Source organism: Elephantulus edwardii, unplaced genomic scaffold (assembly GCF_000299155.1).
Source record: "Elephantulus edwardii isolate Elephantulus edwardi_28Jun2011 unplaced genomic scaffold, EleEdw1.0 scaffold00457, whole genome shotgun sequence".
NCBI lineage: Eukaryota > Metazoa > Chordata > Mammalia > Macroscelidea > Macroscelididae > Elephantulus > Elephantulus edwardii.
In genome coordinates this window covers 340,916-360,182 of record NW_006400207.1, presented here as the reverse complement: position 1 = coordinate 360,182, position 19,267 = coordinate 340,916, and the positions used below count along the sequence as shown (strand labels likewise).

At 40.4% G+C, this 19,267-nt stretch overlaps 1 protein-coding gene across 1 annotated transcript in view; it reads right to left on the bottom strand.

The window, feature by feature from the left end:
- The window catches only part of LOC102858491 (insulin-induced gene 2 protein-like), a 40,564-nt gene extending 24,407 nt beyond the window's left edge, over positions 1 to 16,157 (bottom strand). Inside the window, exons 1-2 of the mRNA XM_006902824.1 lie at positions 16,099 to 16,157; positions 1,633 to 2,007 (exon numbers count right to left, since the gene is read on the bottom strand). Coding sequence (XP_006902886.1) covers positions 1,633 to 1,876 — 244 coding nt within the window. The 5' untranslated portion in view covers positions 1,877 to 2,007; positions 16,099 to 16,157. The remainder of the gene's footprint in view (positions 1 to 1,632; positions 2,008 to 16,098) is intronic.
- Between the last annotated feature and the right edge of the window lie 3,110 nt (positions 16,158 to 19,267).

Sequence of the window (19,267 nt, the reverse complement as noted above, 5' to 3'; positions counted from 1 at the left end):
TCAGAGAGTTGGACAATGACTAGGGAGGACAGAAGGAGAATTGATGCCTTTGAGCTGTGGTGCTGGAGAAGAGTACTGAGGGTACCATGGACTGCCAAGAAAACAGATTCGTCCTGGAGAGGATTAAACCAAGCTACTCCTTGGAGGCAAGGATTCTGGGGCTTTGTCTGACAAACTTTGGGCATGTTGCAAGGAGCGACAGGTCTTTGGAGAGGGACATCATGCTTGGGAGGGTGGAGGGACAGCGCAGGAGGGGAAGGCCCTCTATGAGGTGGATTGATTAAGTGACTGGGGTAAACAGGATGGGTGTGTCAGAGGCAGTGCGATTGGCACAGGATAGAGCAGGGTTTAGGGCTGTTGTACATCCGGTCACTATGAGTCACAAACAACTCGACGGCACATAACAACAACAATTCAGTTCATATCATTATTAGGGAGTTGCACTGACAATTCAAAGCTGGACAGTTTCGAATCTACCAGCTACTCTGTAGACGAAAAATGGGCAATCTTCTTCCATGTGAGTTAGAACTTCTGAAAACCCTCTGGCAGGTCAGTAATGCATTGGTAAATGATGGCAATGAGAAGAGGAGGTTCAGTGAGAAGCTAGACACCAAAAGTCAATATTCTATGATTTATATTAAAATATAAAATATGTGAAAATAATCTAGTATAACAGAAAGAGCAATGGTAGCTTGATATTTTTGTTGTTGTTGTTGTTATGTGCCGAGTCGCAGGTGACTCATAGTAACCCTATGAAGTAACCCTCAACGCCTGGGTGTCTTTCATCCTCTCTCCAGGTTCATAGGGTTTCTGGAGGCAAGCTATTATGGAGGTGGGTGCCACTCCTCCTTCTAAGCTTGTTTTAATCGGGGAGCTTCACTCCATTCTCTGTCTGCATAGGGTAACCAACCATTAAAGCATTTGACACATCAGTGTCACAGTGTTCAGCCTCACAGCAACCACAAGTTACCACTGTACAGCAACTTGTACACCGGGGCTATACGACCTAGAGGAATGTCTGAACAGAAACAGTGAAATCTGAGGGCCGCGGATTAAAAGTCACCCACCTTTAGCTTGGTAGCATCGTTTTCTGTCCACCGGGCCAGCTGATGTCTCTATGTTGATGTTATTGTTGTTAAATGCCGGTGAGTCACAGGCGACTCACAGCGACCCTATAGCTTGATACTAGGGATGTGAAATAGAATGCAATAGGTTCAGGAGAAACTGGAGCACTATGGAAATGTTCTGTAACTGGTTTGTAGTAGTGGTGGTTACTTAACTGCATTTTAACTCATCAAACTATTCATTTAGAACAAGCTCATTATTTTGTATTTAAATTATACCTTAATAACAACTCAACAACACTCGTTGACATCCAAGTTGAAGCAGATTCACCACTGACCCTCCAGTAGGTTTTCAGAGGCAGTGAATCCCATGAGAGAAGACTGCCATCTTTCTCCTAGGGAGCAGTTGGTAGATTCCTGCCTTTGGGTGGGCAACACAACTTCTTAACCTCTAGGCCTCCAAGGTTTCCTTCTGCTGATTTTTTTAAAAACATTATAAGCTCAGTCAGTATCCACACTCACTGATATTATTTCCCTCCTAAGCATTAGGGAAACATCCTACACATACCTGAAGCTGTGCCACAGCATGGTGGTACCCACCATGCTGAAGAAAAGATGCTTGCAATCACATCAGGTGGAAAGAGGGTCACATTTCTTTGAATTTGGAGTAAATTTAATACTAAGGCAAGAAATACTCCAATCAAAAACAGCACTATTCCACGGATCATCAAGTTCAGACTCTGGCTAGTAACAGATGAAATATATGGGCCACACTTTCTAGGCCCTGGTGACTGTGTCTCTCCTTCCGCCATGGTTTCTTAAGTTCAATAAACAGGCAGGAACAAATGCTTCCCAGCTGAAAATCTCAATTGTCTGTGAATCCAAGCAGACTGATGTGTCAACTGTAGTTCATTTAGTCCTAGAATGGAACTTTCCAGTAATCCTGCAAGAGTTAAAGAATAAAAATTAATGTGTATCAAATAAATGATTCTATAACTGTCTTGATTGCTATGCTACTTGAAGGGCAAATTATTAAATGAGTTTGTATATTAAGTGTCTAAAAAGGAGAAAATGGGACACAGGGCCATGAATATCTTTCTGAAAGGGCCAGAGGGATAAGAACAGCATAGCCCCTCACCGCCCCAGAGTAGAAAGCAGATAAAGAGCCCATAGCCCAGCACCTTAAGAGTCTCACCAACAGCAAGAGGTTCGTTTATTCGTTGTTGAGTCACAGTCAGAGTAGTTATAAATCAGCTTCTCCTTCTTGCATCCAACAAGAATAGCAAAAATCATGAACTGTGACCTTTCTGTCAAGGTTCCTCTACTTATACATTGCCACACTTTCTCCACTGCAATACCACAGTTCTTCACCACTAGGGTGGAACCTTGCTCACCAGGGGCTTGCTCTAGTCTCCCTCAAGTCTTCTTGCCCAGTATGGGAAGCACTATTTCTCTTCTCCTAGTCCCATAGCTATTGATGACTTGTAAGATCATGTTGGTTTGCAAGACCATTTGTGTAAAAAGTTAAGGGGGCTGGAAACCAAGGAGGCTAACTATAAGAGCTTAAAAAAAAATCCAACTTTTATGCTAATATCACACTTATTTATTCAAGTTACATGTTCACCTATTAGGATAAAGTACCCAGAAATACAACCTATAACATACTGGATGCTCGTTTGCTTGGAGGCAAACCTTGCTAGATGATTTGGATCTGACTGCTAAAATGAAACCAGAGCCTGGACTAATTGAGAAATTGTGCTTTGGAACTTGGGCTAACACCTGGACTTCAACAAAGAGGTGCTCTCCTGTACGTGCTCACCAGGCTGTGCCAAGGAATTTGGCCAAGTGACTGGAAGAGATCCATATTTACTCCTATCCCCAAAAAAGGTGATGTGAAAAGAGTGTGGAAATTACTGAATATCACTAATACAGGCAAAATTCTGAAGTCCTTCAGTATGGACTGAGGCTCAATGTCAAGAAGACAAAGATTCTCACCACTGGACCAATTGGCAGCGTCAGGATGGATGGTGAAGAAACTGAGATTGTTCACAGCTTCAGTTTGCTTGGCTCTACAGTCAACACTCTTGGCACCAGCAGTCAGGAAATCAAAAAGCATATCACGATGAGAAAGTCTGCTGTTAGGGACCTCTCTAAAGTACTCAGGAGCAACGGTGTCTCTCTGGAGACTAAGGTGCGCCTGATACAGGCCATGGTCTTTGCAATTGCTTGTTATGCATCAGAGAGTTGGACATTGACTAGGGAGGACAGAAGGAGCTGTGGTGCTGGAGAAGAGTACTGAATGTACCATGGACTGCCAGGAAAACAAACAGATTCATCTTGGAGAGGATTAAACCAAGCTGCTCCTTGGAGGCAAGGATTCTGGGGCTTCGTCTGACATACTTTGGACATGTTGCCAGGAGGGATGGGTCCTCGGAGAGGGACATCATGCTTGGGAGGGTGGAGGGACAGCACAGGAGGGGAAGACCCTCTATGAGATGGATTGATTCAGTGACTGGGGTAATCGGGATGGGTGTGTCAGAGGCAGCATGACTCGACGGCACATAACAACAACAACAACAACATCCAAAAACAACTGGAACAGTACAATGGCAGAAATACAAGCTCTTTAGAGGAGGCCATGACATGATTGCCAATGTCAGATGAAAGGAAAGAGTACCAGAGTAATGTCTACCTGTGCTTCATTGACTATGCAAAGGCATTTGACTGTGTAGATCAAAACGGACTGTGGCTAACCTTGAGAAGAATGTGAATCCCAGAACACCTGGTTGTGCTCATGGCAATCATCAGAACAGACCAAGCACGGTTAAAAATTAGGAAAGGAGTGTGTCATGGATGTGTCTTGTCTCCATACCTTTTCAACCTTTATTCAGAACAGATCATTTGAGAGGCTGGGCTTTATGAGGAAGAATGTGGCATCAAGACAGAAGGAATATCCATCAACAACCTGCATTATGCAGATAATACAACCTTTTCTGTAAAAACTGAAAAGGACCTGAAGCATTTGCTGCAGAAAGTCAACGATTGCAATCTTCAATAAATTTTAAAGCTTAACATCAAGAAGACAAAGATTCTCACCACTAGGCCAATTGGCAGCACCACAATGGATGGAGAAGAGATTGAGATCGTTAACAATTTAGCTTGCACAGAACAACAACCCAGAAGTACATACCTAGCCAAACGTGTAGCTCTACATTTCATTTTTGTGTGGCTAAATTGTTTTCTTTCTTTTGTAATCAAACTATCTCACTCGCTCATTACCATCAAGTCACGACCCTCATAGCTGGGTTTCCAAATTGTAACTTGCAAGTTGTTCCAGTGGGTTTCCAAGGTTTAACTCCCTACACAGGGAGGAGGCAGCCCATCTTTCTCCAAGGAGTCACTAAGATTCAAACCTGAGCTATGAAAAAAACATTTTCTAAATGCACATGGAAAATTCCCAGGTAACATGCTTCTCTGACCTGACACTGAAGATGATTCCTTGCTGTGGTATAAAGCATATTAGCATCTCACATGTTCTAGTTAGGTAAGTATGATGTTCAGGAGAAAGCAAGTAATTATTGTTCTTAAACATCATTACCATCATCAACTGATACAGTGCTCATTTATGGAGGGCCACTATATTATCAGAAGAGAGTACTGGTGACACAGTGGATTAAATGTTGTCAGCAGTTCAAACAAACCAGTTGCTCTCCAGGGAAAAGATGAGGCTTTCTACTCTAAGATTTACAGCCACAGAAACCGAATGAAGAGTCACCACTGAGTCAGAATCAACTTGACGGCAGAAGGTTTGGGTTGTGGGTACCCTGTAGGCAACACTCAGAAACTCTGATAATGAAAATAACTCTAAAGATAAGTTGGAAGCAGGAGTAGAATCCGCTTCCTAAACAACATGCCTCTGGAAACTCTATGAACTTTGTTAAACGTCAATAGTTATAGACCTAGCTTCAGGCTTTTTGTTCATAGGGTTACTAAGAGCCATGCTCGACTCAATGGCAATCAACAACAACAACAAAGGTAAGTAGAGAGCTCTGGTGGCCTAACAGTAAGAAGGTGTGCTAGAACCCAAAGGCATATGGTTCAAATCTACCAGCTGCTCTGGAGAAGGATGAGTAATCTACTCTCATGTGATTTTCGACCTCTGAAAACCCACTGGAGGGTCATCTATGAGTCAGTTCAACTCAACGGCACACAACAACAACAAAGGTAAGTATCGTGGTAATTGTGTTATAAATAAGATTACTAAATCAACAAGATTAGGCACCAAAGTTGTGGGATGACATCAAAGCTATCATCCATAAAGAAAGCAAATGGTCTTTATACAGGCAGGGAAGAAAGAAAAGGTCAAAATAGATGCCAAAAGAGACTCTTAAAATTGCACTGGACAAAAAGAAGCCAAGAAATCAAAATAAAAGCAAGAGAGCTGAACAGAAAACTTCAAAAGGAAGCTTGAAAAGACAAAGCAAGTTATAATGAAATGTGCAAGGAACAAAAGATGGAAAACCAAAAGCATTTCTCCAGCTGAAAGAACTTAAGAACCAATTTAAGCCTCAAGTTATAAAGAATTTTATGGGCAAATCTTGAAAGATGCATGATGCATCAAAAGATGGAAGGAATACACAGAATTCCTGTACCAAAAAGAACCGACACAGTCATTTCTGGAAGCAGTACATAATCAAGAACCAACAGTACTGAAAGATGTCCAAGCTGTACTGAAGGCACTGGCAAAAAACAAGGTTCCAGGAATTGGTGAATACCAAGCGAAATGTTTCAGGAAACAGACACAACCTTATACTTGCACACAGGCTGTTCCAAGAAATTTGGAAGACCGTTATCTGGTCACCTAACTAGAAAAGATCCATATTTGTCACTATTTCCAAGAATGGTAATTCAACACTGGAAATGATCACACAATATCATTATCATATCCAAGTAAAATATTGCTAAAGACTATTAAAAAATAGTAGGAACAGTACATTGACAGAGAACCGCTAGAAATTCAAGCAAGATTCAGAAGAGACAATGGCACCAGGAATAGCATGGCTGATGGCAGATGGATCCTGGAAGAGAGCAAAGAATAACTGAAAGATGTTTACTCATGTTTTATTGATTATACAAAGGCATTTGACTATACGGATCCTAACAAATTATGTCTAACATAAAGAAGAATGGGATTATACAAAGGCATTTGACTATATGGATCCTAACAAATTATGTCTAACATAAAGAACAATGGGAATCCCAGAACATTTAATTGTGCTCATGCAAAACCTATAAACAGACCAATCAATAAGCAGTTATCTGAATAAAACAAGGGAACACTTAAAGGTTTAAAATAAAAAAGGGTGTGTGACAGGGTTGCATACTTTCTCCATACTTTTTGAATCTGAATGTTGAAATAATTTAAAAAGCTAGACTATATGAAGAAGGATGTGGCATCAGGAATGGAGGAAGACTCATCAAAAACTTGTATTGTGCAAATGACAAAAGTGAAGTATTTACTACAGAAAATCAGAGACTACAATATAGGCGATAGTCTCAACATCAAGAAAATAAAAATCCTCACCATGGGTCAATAGCAACACCAAGACAGATTGAGAAAAGATTAAAGTTTTCAACTATTTGATTTTACTTGGATCCAAAATCAACACCCAAAGTAACAACAGCAGTCAAGAAAACAAAAGATGTATTATACTGGGGAAACCAGGGATCTCTCCAAAGTTCTAAAAAGCAAGGATGTTAGTCTAAAGTCGAATATGTGCCAGATCCAGCCACATCATTTTCAATTGTTTCCTATTAATTTCAAAGACAGATAATGAATAAGGATGACTAAAGAATTAATGCCTTTGCATTTTGGTGTTGACAAAGATTACTGAATATGCAATGAATGGAACATAAAAAAACAAATCTGTCTTGAAGGAAGTGTAACCGGAATGCTCCTTAGAGCAAGGATGGTGAAACTTGGTCTCTTATTTTAGGCACAGTTTTCAGGAGGAACCAGTGCTTGGAGAGACATCAAGCTGGAAAATGTAGCATCAGCAAGAGAGGAAACCCTTCAATGAGACAGACTGACACAATGATTGCAATAAGGAGTTCCAGTATGCCAGAAATGATGAGGATGGCACAAGATAGGACGAGGTTCAGATCTGTTGATAGCTTCACTATGAGTCATAGTTGACTTGCTGGCAACAAACACCATCACAGCTTATGATCTTAGGACATACAGTTTATGAACTGGAGTTCTACCTTAGATCCAATTGATTCTAAAGCCTATCTTCTTTATTCTATATCTTTAGCACCACTCTACCTTAACTCCCTAAAGTATGGATCTGGTTGTTAAAAAGGCAGGTAGGTACTGGAAAGTCATCTCAACTTAATATATTCTCAAGGTGTAAGTAAGCAACTATATTAACAGCTCAGAGACTGTATGAATAAATGTATAACCACCTTAAAATTTTCTTCAAGGAGCTCTGGTGGCCTAGTGGTGAGAAACTGCACTACAATCTTGAGGGCATGCAGTTTGTATCTAACAGCTGTTCCACAAGAGAAGGATGGCCAATCTTCTCCTGTGATTAAACTGCTTGTGAAAACCCACTGGAGGGTCAGCTATGGATTGGTTCCAACTTAACTGTACACAACAACAAGGTATAAAAAGATATTTTAAGAAAAACCATCAAATAGCAAATTTTTATACTGTGTGAAACCAACATTTGATCCTATACTTCCCAAACTCTTAGAAGACACAGCAAACTTACTGTGATTTTAAAAGTTAGTAGAGAACAATGAGCATACATTTTGAACAAGTCAGATTACTCCCAGTAAACCATTTGTGAATTTGTCCAAAAAGGAATTAATGGTAAATGCTATTGTTTGTTGTTGTTGATTGCCGTGGAGTCAAGCAGGACTAACAGCAATCATATGAACAAAAGATCTGAGCCTTTCTATAACTATCACCATTTCTCAAAGTTATAGTTTCCACAGGCATGCTGTTTAGGAATTTGCTGCCACTCTTGCTTTCAATGCTATTATATAGCGGTATTTTTAAGCATCACAATTCAGTTTTAAAAATTCTAGTCTCTTCCAAGTTATGTAGTATTTTTCTAAATCATTGCTCGAGTGCTACACAGTATTCCACTGTGTGAATGTATCACAATTTAGTTGTGGCTGGACATTTGGGCTGTTTCCATGCTCTTGCAATGGTGAACAACACTGGTTTGAACACAGGTGTACAGATCTCAGATTGTGTCTGTTATGATTTCCTTGCGGAAATTTCCTAAGGACAAATACTGCATAAGACCACTGTAAAAATAGATCACTAGTAAAACATGTATGGGAACCAAAGGAGGAAATGGGTAGGAGCAGAGGGTTGAGGATAAGTAGGGGTAAAAACCACAGGGTTACACAGCTTGATGGTTGGAGGGAGTGGGTGAAAGAAATGGGAAGGTTCCAGCAGAGACCTGCAAAGATGGAATAATGATGGACAAGATCCAATGGTGATTCATTTTATAAAACATAGGAATGAATGTATGAATCCAGTATGAATGACAACAATGTGAAAACAATGTATACAAACTTGACCTACAATTTCTAAAAAATTACACTACTGATTATAGTGTACTATTTGTAAAATTACAAATACTGTCATTGAGTTGGAACTCATAACTGATCTTCCAGTGGGTTTTCCTTTTCTCATAAAAGAAATGTCCATTTTTCTCCTATGAAGCAACTAGTGGATTCCACAATCTGCCTTTGCATTGGCAGCACAAATCCCTACTTAGTAGGTCACCAGAGTGATAACTGCTGTGATGTGGCGTGTCAAGAAAGAACAGACTCACAGCTGACCGTTGAGAGGATACTGGCCATCTTTTTTCTGTGGAAAGGCTGGTGGTTCTGAACAGCCTATTTTGGGCTTGCAGAGCAACTCTTTACCACCAGGCCACCAGAGCTTCAATTAGTATATTATCATTTGAACTACTTGTTCAAACAATTTGGACAAACTGATGACAAATCTACTAGTATTATTATTATGCACCAGTCACCTTTGATTGACAGTGACCCTATGTACAATAGTTCTGATTCTCGCCCTATCCTGAGCCAGTTTCACTGTCTCCAACATATCTACCCACATTATTTCAATTACTGTATCAATCCATCTCATCCAGAGTCTTCCTCTCTTGTGTTGTTCCTCTAATCTTCCAAGCATGATGACCTTCTCCAAGGATTGGTCCCTCCTAACTGCTTGTTCACAGTATGTTGAGACAAAGCTTCAAAATCCATGCCTCCAAGGAGCAGCTTGGTTTCACCCTCTCCAGAATAGGCTTGTTTGTTCTCTTAGCAGTCTATTCTTCTCCAGCACTACAACTCAAAGGCATTGATTTGTCTTCCATCATCCTTAGTATCTGTCCAGTTCTCTGATGCATAGCAAGTAATTGCAAAGACCAAGTCCTGAATCAGGCTCATCTTAGTCTCTAGACTGACAACATTGCTCTTCAGCTCTTTGGAGAGGTGCTTGACAGCAGATTTCCCAAATGCAATTCATCTTTTGATTTCCTGACTGTGGGGCAGAGCAAGCTGAAATTGTTAACAATCTCAATCCTTTCTCTATTATGGTGCTGCAAATTGGCCCAGTGGTGAGAATCTTTGTTTTCTTAATGCTGAACTTTAATCCTTATTGAAGACTACAATCCCTGGCCTTCTGCAACAAAGGCCTCAGGTCTTCCTCAGTGTCAGTAAGCAAGGTTGTATTGATTTTCCCCCAATCCTGATCCTACATTCCTCCTCATAAAGTCCAGCCTCCATAATGTTCTGTATATTGACTGAAAAGGTATGGAGACAGGTTATGTTCCTTTTGCACTCCTTTTCTGATTTTAAACCATGCAGTGTTTCTTTGCTTTGTTCTAATGACTGTTTCCTAGTCTCAGTATAGGTTTTACATGAGCACAATCAAGTGTTCTTGGATTCCCAGTCTTTCCAAGATTAGCCAAAATTTGTTGTGACCACAGTCAAATGATTTTGCATAGTCAATGAAACATAGACATAGACATTCCTCTGGTAGTCTCTAGTTTCAGCCAAGCCTCATTTGACATTGGCAACGATATCCCTGGTGCCACGGCCTCTTCTAAACCCAGCTTATATTTTTGATAGTTCTCCATCAAAGTGCCGTTCAGTAGCTTTTGGACAATCTCCAACAAGAGTTTGCTTGCATGTGGCATTAGTGATATTGTTCAATAATTTCTACACTTTGTGGGGTCACTTTTTTGGAATGGGAATAAATATGGATGGATCTGTTCAAGTATATTGACCTAGTGGTTTGCCCTCCAAATTTCTTGGCTCAGCAGGGTGTGGAAGAGGATGCTCAAAGAGTGAGTAAAGACATGTGTGCCAAAGTTGGGGCTACACTGACTCTACCAGTTATATCTGTAATAGAGAAGTGTCTTTTATCTGCTCCTTTTAGGGAAAATGCTTGTCTTCCAAATTAAGAAAGTCTAGGGAGAAGGACTGGCCATCTATATCTGAAATAGCAGGCCTTCGGAAACCCTGTGTATAATAGAGCATGCTTAGAATAAACTAGCAGATATGGCGTCTCATGTTAGGAAACACAAAGGAGTAGGAACAGTTGTCAAAAGACATTAATGACTGGAACTTGGAATGTGAGAAGTATGAATGTAGTAAAACTGGACACTGTTAAGAAAGAAATGGAACACATAAATATTAACTACGTAGACAGTACCAAAGGAATGTCTGTGTTTCATTGACTGTGCAAAAGCATATTTGACAGTGTAGATCACAGCAAATTGTAGCTAATATTGAGAAGAATGGGAATACCAGAAGCCTTAATTTTGCTTAAGCAAAACCTACACTTCAACCAGGAAGCATCTGTCAAAACATAGCAAGGAAACACTGCATGGTTCAAAATCAGGAAAGGAGTAAGGGATGCATTTTACTTCCATATCTTTTCAATCTATATGCAGAACAGATTATTCAGAAGGATGGACTTTAGGAGGTAGAATGGGGCATCAGAATCGGTAAAAAAACTCAACAACCTGTGTTATGCAGATGACACAACTTTGCTTACTGAAACTGAAGAGGACATGAGACACTGGCTGCAGAAGGTCAAGGACTGCAGCCTTTAATACTAATTAAAGCTCAACATCAAGAAAACAAAGTTACCAGCGCTTTCTAATTAAAATATTGTTCCTGTTGTTAAGTGCCATTGAGTCAAGTAACTAGCATCCCTATAAAGAAACAGATCTAAAACTTATCCTGTCTTATACATCCTCATCATCTCTAATATATATACTTGAGCCCATTATTACAGTCACTGTGTCAATCTGCCTCATTAAGAATCTTCCTCTCTTCCGCTGACTCTTCATCTTTCCAAGCAAGATATCCTTTTCCAAAGACTGGCCCTGCTAACAACATGCTCAAAATACGTGAAACAAAGCTTTGTCATTCTCACTTCTAAAGAGCAACCTGGTTGCACTTCCTCCAAGACATAGTTGTCTGTTCTTTTGGCAGTCAGTGGGATATTAAGTAATCTTCTCCAAAACTACAACTAAAAGTTATCAATTCTTCTTCTATCATTCTGTTCAACTTTCAGAAGCACAGTGAGTAATGAAAATGCAATGGCCTGAAATCAGGTGTACCTTGGTCTTTAAACTGCCATAATTGTTCCTTAGGACTTTGGAGAGGTCCCTGACAATAGATTTTCCCAAGGGAAATCTTGTGATTTCTTGACTGCTGGTATCAAGAGTGTTGATTGTGGACCCTAGCAAGATTAAAAACACTGACAACTTCAATGTCTTCTCCTCCTATCATGACACGGCCCAGTGGTTGAGGATTTTTGTGTTCTTGATATTAAGATGTAATCCATATTGAAGGCTGTAGTCTTTGATCTTCGGCAGCACTTAATTCATGTCTTCTTCACTTTCAGCAAGCAAGACTGCCTAACATAAGTTGTTGATGAGTCCAATCCCGATACCACATTTCTCTTCATGAAGTCCAGCTGCTCAGATGATCTGCTCAGCATACAGATTTAACAAGCATGGAGAAAGGACATAGCCTTGACACACTCCTTTCTTGATCTTAAACCATACAGTGTTCTCATACTTTGGAGAAAAATAGTTTCTTGGTCTAAGTTTTGTATGAGCACAATTAAGTGCTCATACAATGAGATTCCCATTCTTCTAATGTTAGCCATAATTTGTTACAATCCACACAGTGAAAAGACTATATCTTGTACAGTCATTTGTATAATAAATCAAATAGACAATCTTTTAGTTCTTTGCTTTCAGCCAACATATATCTGGCATCAGAAATGAGATCCCTGGTGCCATCGTTTCTTTGAAATTCAGCTTGAAATTCTGGCAGTTCTCTTGTCAATGTCCTGTTTTAGCCTTTTTTGGATAATCTTCAACAAGATTTTACTTGCATGTTTTGTTAATGATATTGTTCAATTATTTCCATATTCTACTGGATTAACCTTTTTTTGGGACTGAGAACAAATATGGTTCTCTTCCAGTCAGTTGGTCTATACTTTCAAATTTCCTGTCACAGACTGAATACAAAAGGTAGAACAATGAACTGGTAGGTGAAAATTACAAAATTGGTGATAGAAATGAGGCTAGAGGTCAAATGATTAAACTGTGTACAATTAATGATTTATTCATTGCAAACACCTTTCTTATAAAATACAAACCATGATTATACATGCAGACTTCAGCTGACAGAGGTCTCAGATTGACTAAATCTGTGGAAAGGATCACTGAAGAAGCTCAGCGTGAGCAATCAAAATCAGGCCAGGTGTTGACTATAGAACAAATCATCAATTTATTCGTGCAAGTTCAAACAGAAGTGGAAGAATATTTAAACAATTCCACAAGAACCAAAATATGACCTTGAGTCTATAACACCTGAATTTAAAAAAATCATCTCAAGAAGAGGTTTGTGACATGAACAATAATGACTGAAGATCAGATCAGTTATGGAATGACATCAAGGATATCATCCATGAAGAAAGCGAAAAAGAAAAGACCAAAATAGATGTGGGAAGAAACTGAAATGTGCACTAGCATATCAAGAAACTAGACAAGAAGAAGAAATGCTGAAGTAAAAGAGATGAACAGAAAATTTCAAAGAGCAGCTTGAAAAGGCAAGGTGAAGTATTATAATGAAATGTGCACAGCGCTGAAATTCAAAAATATTAAGAACTCATTCAGCATTTCTCAAGTTTAAAGAACAAATTCAAGCCCTGAGTTGCTTGAGATCATCAAAAAGAGAGGGAAGAAATACAGAGTTCCTGTACAAAAAAGAATTGGCTAACACTGAATTCTTTCAGGGAAGTAGCATATGATCAAGAACCAAGATGAAGGAAGAAGTTTAAGCTGCACCAAAGACACTGGCAAAAATAAGACACTAGGAAATGATAGGATACGAACCAGGTTTCAACAAATGTAACAAGCACAACTAAATCAATGAAATGGCTTACAGCTCCTTAAACGAAGCACAGTAGCTCTGATAGAACAGTGGTTAAAGTGTACAGCGGCTAACAGTTTCAACTACATAAGAAAAAATGCTGTAATCTACTGCTGTGCAAATTATAGCCTTGGAAACCATGTGGGGAAGTTCTACCGAGTCCTTTTGGGTCACTAAGTTGGTGCTAATTAGATGGTAGTAGACTGGGTTTTGAGAAACAGAAGTGAAGCAGGATCTGTTTCGTTATTAGGTATCAATGAGTCCATTTCAACTCAGAGAGACATTAATGTACAACATAAGAAAACACTGCCCAGTCCTGTGCCATCCTCACAATCACAATCATATTTGAGCTCACTGTTACAAACACTGTAACCATCTCACTAAGGGTCAATGTCTTTTTCACCAGCTCTCTACCAAGCATGGTATCTTCTCCAGAAATTGGCCTTTCTAACAATGCACCCATAGTATGTCTCACCATTCTCACTTCCATTTACTATTCTGGCTTTCTTTAAAAAAAACGTGTTCATTCTTTTAATAGTCCATTCTTTAGTTCATTTAGTCCATAATAGTTCATTCTTTTAATAGCATGTTTTCAATACACTTCAATCATAATTCAAAGGTATCCATCCTTATTTGGTCTTCTTTATTTGTTCTCCAGCTTTTGCACTCATGTGACTGAAATATACAGCCTGAGTTAAGCACAACTTAATCCTCAAACTGACCTCTCTGCTTTTTAATACTCTAAAGGTTATTGAGCTGACCTGCCAAGTGAAATACATTATCTGACATTCTGGGTAACGTCACTAGCGCCTTGATTTATCATGATGTTGCTTAGAGTTAAGGGCACTAAAAACTTCTGGGGGGGGGGAGTTTTATCTTTCAGACATTCAACTCAGCTGTGCATTTAACATTAAAATCCAAACAATGAACTCATTAAGGAAGCAGTATTTACATTCTACTATGCCTTAAAAGTGCCAAACCTCAGTTCCTGAAAAGGTTACTACATCATCTCTAATTTTCTAGTAGTAATGAAAACAAACTGTCTTAAAATGACTATGTTGTTTTGTTTCCTTTCCTTTCAATAAAAAATTTAAAAACCTACCAGACAAACAAACACCAAAACCAATTCACTTGGAGTTAACCAACTCAGGTCTAATCCTCCAGAGGGTTTCCAGAAGCTGTTAATCACAGCTATGTAAGATCATAGCAGCTGGTAGATTTCAACTGCAAACCTTTGGGTTGACAACACAACTTCTTGCGCAGTTCTCCTTCAAATTCCTTTCCCAAACGTTTCTGATTCACAGCACAACCATTGTATAAATTTTTGAACTATAAAACACAATATGCAAAGAAAAGAGTAGAAGGCTAATAGAGAGTTGTGCTGTGCACCTTCCACCACTTGCTCTGCTTAATCCTCAAAACTGGGTTCCGACTACACAATACCCAACAATGGATACTAAATATCCCTCCTCCATCTCCTTTTTAAATGTTTCTAATGAGGCTGTGCCTTGGAGACGGGCATCATGCTAGGAAACGCGGAAGGACGGCAAAAAAGAGTAAGAATCTCAACCAGGTGGCCTGACAAAGTGTCTGCAGCGATGGCCTCGAGTATGTGAGAGATTGTGAGGATGGCACAGGACGGGGTTCAGATCTGTTGTTCACAGGGTCGCTATGAGTCCTTACTTGACTTGAGAATATCTAACAACGTGATTCACTAAAAGGGCCAAGCTCAGAAGTATGAATATGAAACCCAGCCAGTCACTGCTCTGCTAATCCTTCCCCAAAGCAGAACTGGAACTACCTTCTCGCCCCCACCCATAAACCTCAGTCCCCTGTAGCACTGACCTGGCCAGTTTCAGCGGCCACTGCTTAATGCATTTCCTCAGCAATCCTTCTACAATAGATGCATAAGCTACTTCCCTAGACCACCTAGCAAACAATGTAACAACTTTTTCTCAACACTAAAGGAGCATAATTTTAACAACCTCCTCGCCCTTCCCTAATATCTACATAACAGCCCTACCCTTCCAATCCCAGTTAACCAACTCCAAAATCCCATTATCTTTAACCAACTCCCAGGCCCAAGCTGAGAGTTCTCTTTACTCACACACCTACTTCAAAAAAAATTAATTCTAATCTCAAATACCACATTTTCACTTCTCAGTTCAATGCCAACATACTTTTCTGCAGATTCTAAACTGACTCCACCACCTGCCTTTGTCCCGTCCCCGTCCGTCGCTACCACTGTGCTGAGGCCCAAGGCCAGCGAATACACGCCTCTGACCTCCCGGCCGCCCTCTGTGTCCTCTTCCACCCTTCTTCCCACTCTGACACTCTTCCACCATAGGCAGGGCCTCGCGTCCACTGACCTCCACCGAGCTCCCAAATAACTGGGCCCCTCATCTGGCAGGCCCTGTGCCTTCCCTCCTCTCTATTTCCCGCACCTGCCACCATGGTCCTCAGGTGCAAAAACACAAGGAGTTCCTCCTCCCTTGACTCAGCTCGTGCTCAGGCCGCCTCGCTCCAGGAGACCTCAACTCACCTCAGCCTCCGCCATCTTTGGGGTCGGCCCGCCCCCTCCACTTCTTCCACCTCCCTCCCTCCAAGGCCACCTGACGTCACTACGCCTGCGCCTTTCTTTCCCCGCGTGAGCGCTTCTAGTTCCTGCTCTCCCTACTTAACGCTGGTGGCAGCAGGGGCGAGGGCACTTCCAGCCGTGGTCCTTTGGCAGCTGTGGCTGGGACGCGTGTAGCTCATGTTGCTATTCCCTGCTGAGCAAATAATCATAGATTGTTTTGAGAGCCCGGGCTCCGTGGGCGGTGTATGTGCTTTTGGAACTGGATTGCGGGCCCCAGAACTTCCTGGGCCAGATTAACCCACTGAGGACTCAGCAGCTCAGTAGCATTGTGCTTTTGTAGGAAATTTGTTTTCTGCTCGTTTTGCTTCACTTTTCAGTACTAATATCTCTTGGAAGAAGTAAAACTGATACGTCCCCAGCTTGCATCTCACAAGACTTTCAGTTTTCATTGATCGTTTTTCCCAAAGCGTGATTTAGGTAGCATAGTTCGGGAACATTATCTCTTTATTGGAAGTTGTTATGGGCCGTGGAGTCGCTTGCGACTCATAGCGACCCTATGTACAACAGCCCTAATGCCCACACTATCCTGTGCCAAACTCATTGTCTCTGACACACCTACCCCCATTACCCCAGTCACTGAATAAATCCATCTCATCCAGGGTCTTTCTCTCCTGCTCTGTTCCTCCACCCTCCCATGCGTGAGGTCTTTCTCCAAGGGGTCCCACCTTGCATCATGAAGACGAAGCTTCAGAATCCTTGCCTCCAAAGAACAACCTGGTTTCACCCTTTCTTGGACAAACCTGTTCTCCTAGTAGAGTGTGTGTGTGTGTGTGTGTGTGTGTGTGTGTGTGTTCAATACTCTTCTCCAGCACTACAGCTCAAAGGCATCAATTCCCCTATCATCCCAAGTCATTGTCCAGCTTACTGACACATAGCAAATAATTGCAAAGGTCATGGCCTGAATCAGGTGCACCTTAGTCTCTAGACTGACATCCTTGCTCTTGAGTACTTTGGAGAGGACAGCATACTTTCCCAATGCAATTTGTCTCTTAGTTTTCTGGCTGCTAGTACCAAGAATGTTGATTTTGGAACCAAGCAAACTGAAGCTATTAACAATCTCAATCTCTTCATCATCTGGCATAACGCTGTAATTTGGGCCAGTTGTGAGAGTCATTGTTTTCTTGATGTTGAGCTTCAATCTATATTAAGACTGCAGTTCTTGATCTTTTGAAGCAAGTGCTTCAGGTCCTCAGTTTCAGCAAGCAGGGCTGTGTCATCTGCATAATGCAGATTGCTGAAAAGTCTTCCTCCAATCCTGATACTACATTTTCCCCAGCCTCCCGGATAACCTTTTCTGCATATAGATTAAAAAAGGTATGGAGATAGAACACATACCTGGCTTACATCCTTCCCAATTTTGAACCATGTAGTGTTTCCTTGCTCTGTTCTGACAACTGCCTCCTGGTCCAAGCATAGGTTTCACATAAGCACAATTAAGTGTTCTGGGATTCCTATTCTTCTCAAAGTTAGCCACAGTTTGTTGTGATCCACATGGTGAAATGCCTTTGCATAGTCAATAAAACATAGATAGACATTCCTCTGGTACTCTTCTTTCAGCCAAGATCCATCTAATACCCTTAGTACCACAGCCTCTCCTAAATCCAGCCTCAACTTCTGATAGTTCTCTGTTGATGTTCCAGTTGTTTTTGGATAATTTTCAGCAGATCTTGTAATATTTATTGGAAAAGAGTTTTGATAATTACATGTTCCTGTTGGGTGTCATCAAGTCATTTACAACTCATAGCAACTCCATGAGAGACAAACTTAAAACTTTAACAGCAAATAGGAACCTTGCAATTTCCTGCACCATCCTCAATGACCTGTCCTGTGACTAACACTTCAAGCAATCCAGTTGAGGGTTTTCCTCTCTTTTACAGACATCTACCTATTCCATCATGATATCTGTCTCTTAAGGTGTGATTCCCTGGAAAATAGGCCCAAATTATGTGAGATTGACGTTTCACCATCCTTGCATTTAATGAGCACCCTAGTTGCACTTCTTTCAAGAGAGGTTTTATTGTTATATAAAAAAACTAAACTGCAGTCTCAAAGGCAAGTGTTTGGAATCCACCAGCTGTTCTATGTGACAAGAATGAGTCATCTCCTCCTATGTGACTTACTGCCCCTAAAAGCCCACTGGAAGGTCAGTTATGTAGTGGTTCTGTCTCAATGACTTTCCTCAACCTCATGGTATTTTCAATATTCTTCAGCAACACCTCAATTCAAGGCATGGATTCTTTGTTCTCCCTTATTCATTGTCCAACTTTCAAATATGTAGGAAGCAATTAAAAAGACCCAAGGCTTGGATCAGGTGCACCTAAATCTTTAAACTGACATCCTTGTTGTTTAGTACTCTAAATAGATCCTTGACAGCAGCATTCCCCAGTACAAACATATCTTTTGATTTCTTGATTGATGCTACCACGATGTTGATTGTGGATTCCAGTAAAATAAAATCATTAACAATTTCAGTCTTTGCTCTATTTTGAAGTTGCTTATTAAGTCTAATGGTGATGATTTTTCTTGATTTTGAGGTGTAATCCGTATTGAAAGCTGTAGTCTTTTATCTTCAACTTCAAGTACTTCAATTCTCTTTATTCAAGCAAAGTTGTGTCATCTGAATAACATGAATTGTTAATGACTTTGATGTTTACATCAGAGTAGAACTAACTACTTGTAACATCTTATTAGGTTTATAAATCAAAAGCAATACTATAACCACTACTTTCTACTGGATCTGAAATTATAATCTTTAAAAATGAAGCAATCAAAAGAAGATCCATGCGGGCGAAATTTTGTCATTAATAAAAGTGATGTCATCAATACACACATTGTTTTTGAGGTGGTTTTTTTTTAATTATTAAATTTTATTAGTTTCAATGAACACTCACAGGGATTCTGGGCTTTCACTCCTTCATTGCCGCACGATTCTCTGCACCCTCCTTCCCAGTTTGTTCTTCTTCCCCGCCATCCAAATGTCTGTTTTAATTGTCCAATTGCCACAGTGCTTGTCAAAGTCAGTTCTGATTAATCTCCTTTGTCGGTGTGTCCTTTGCCATTCCCTATCACTCCT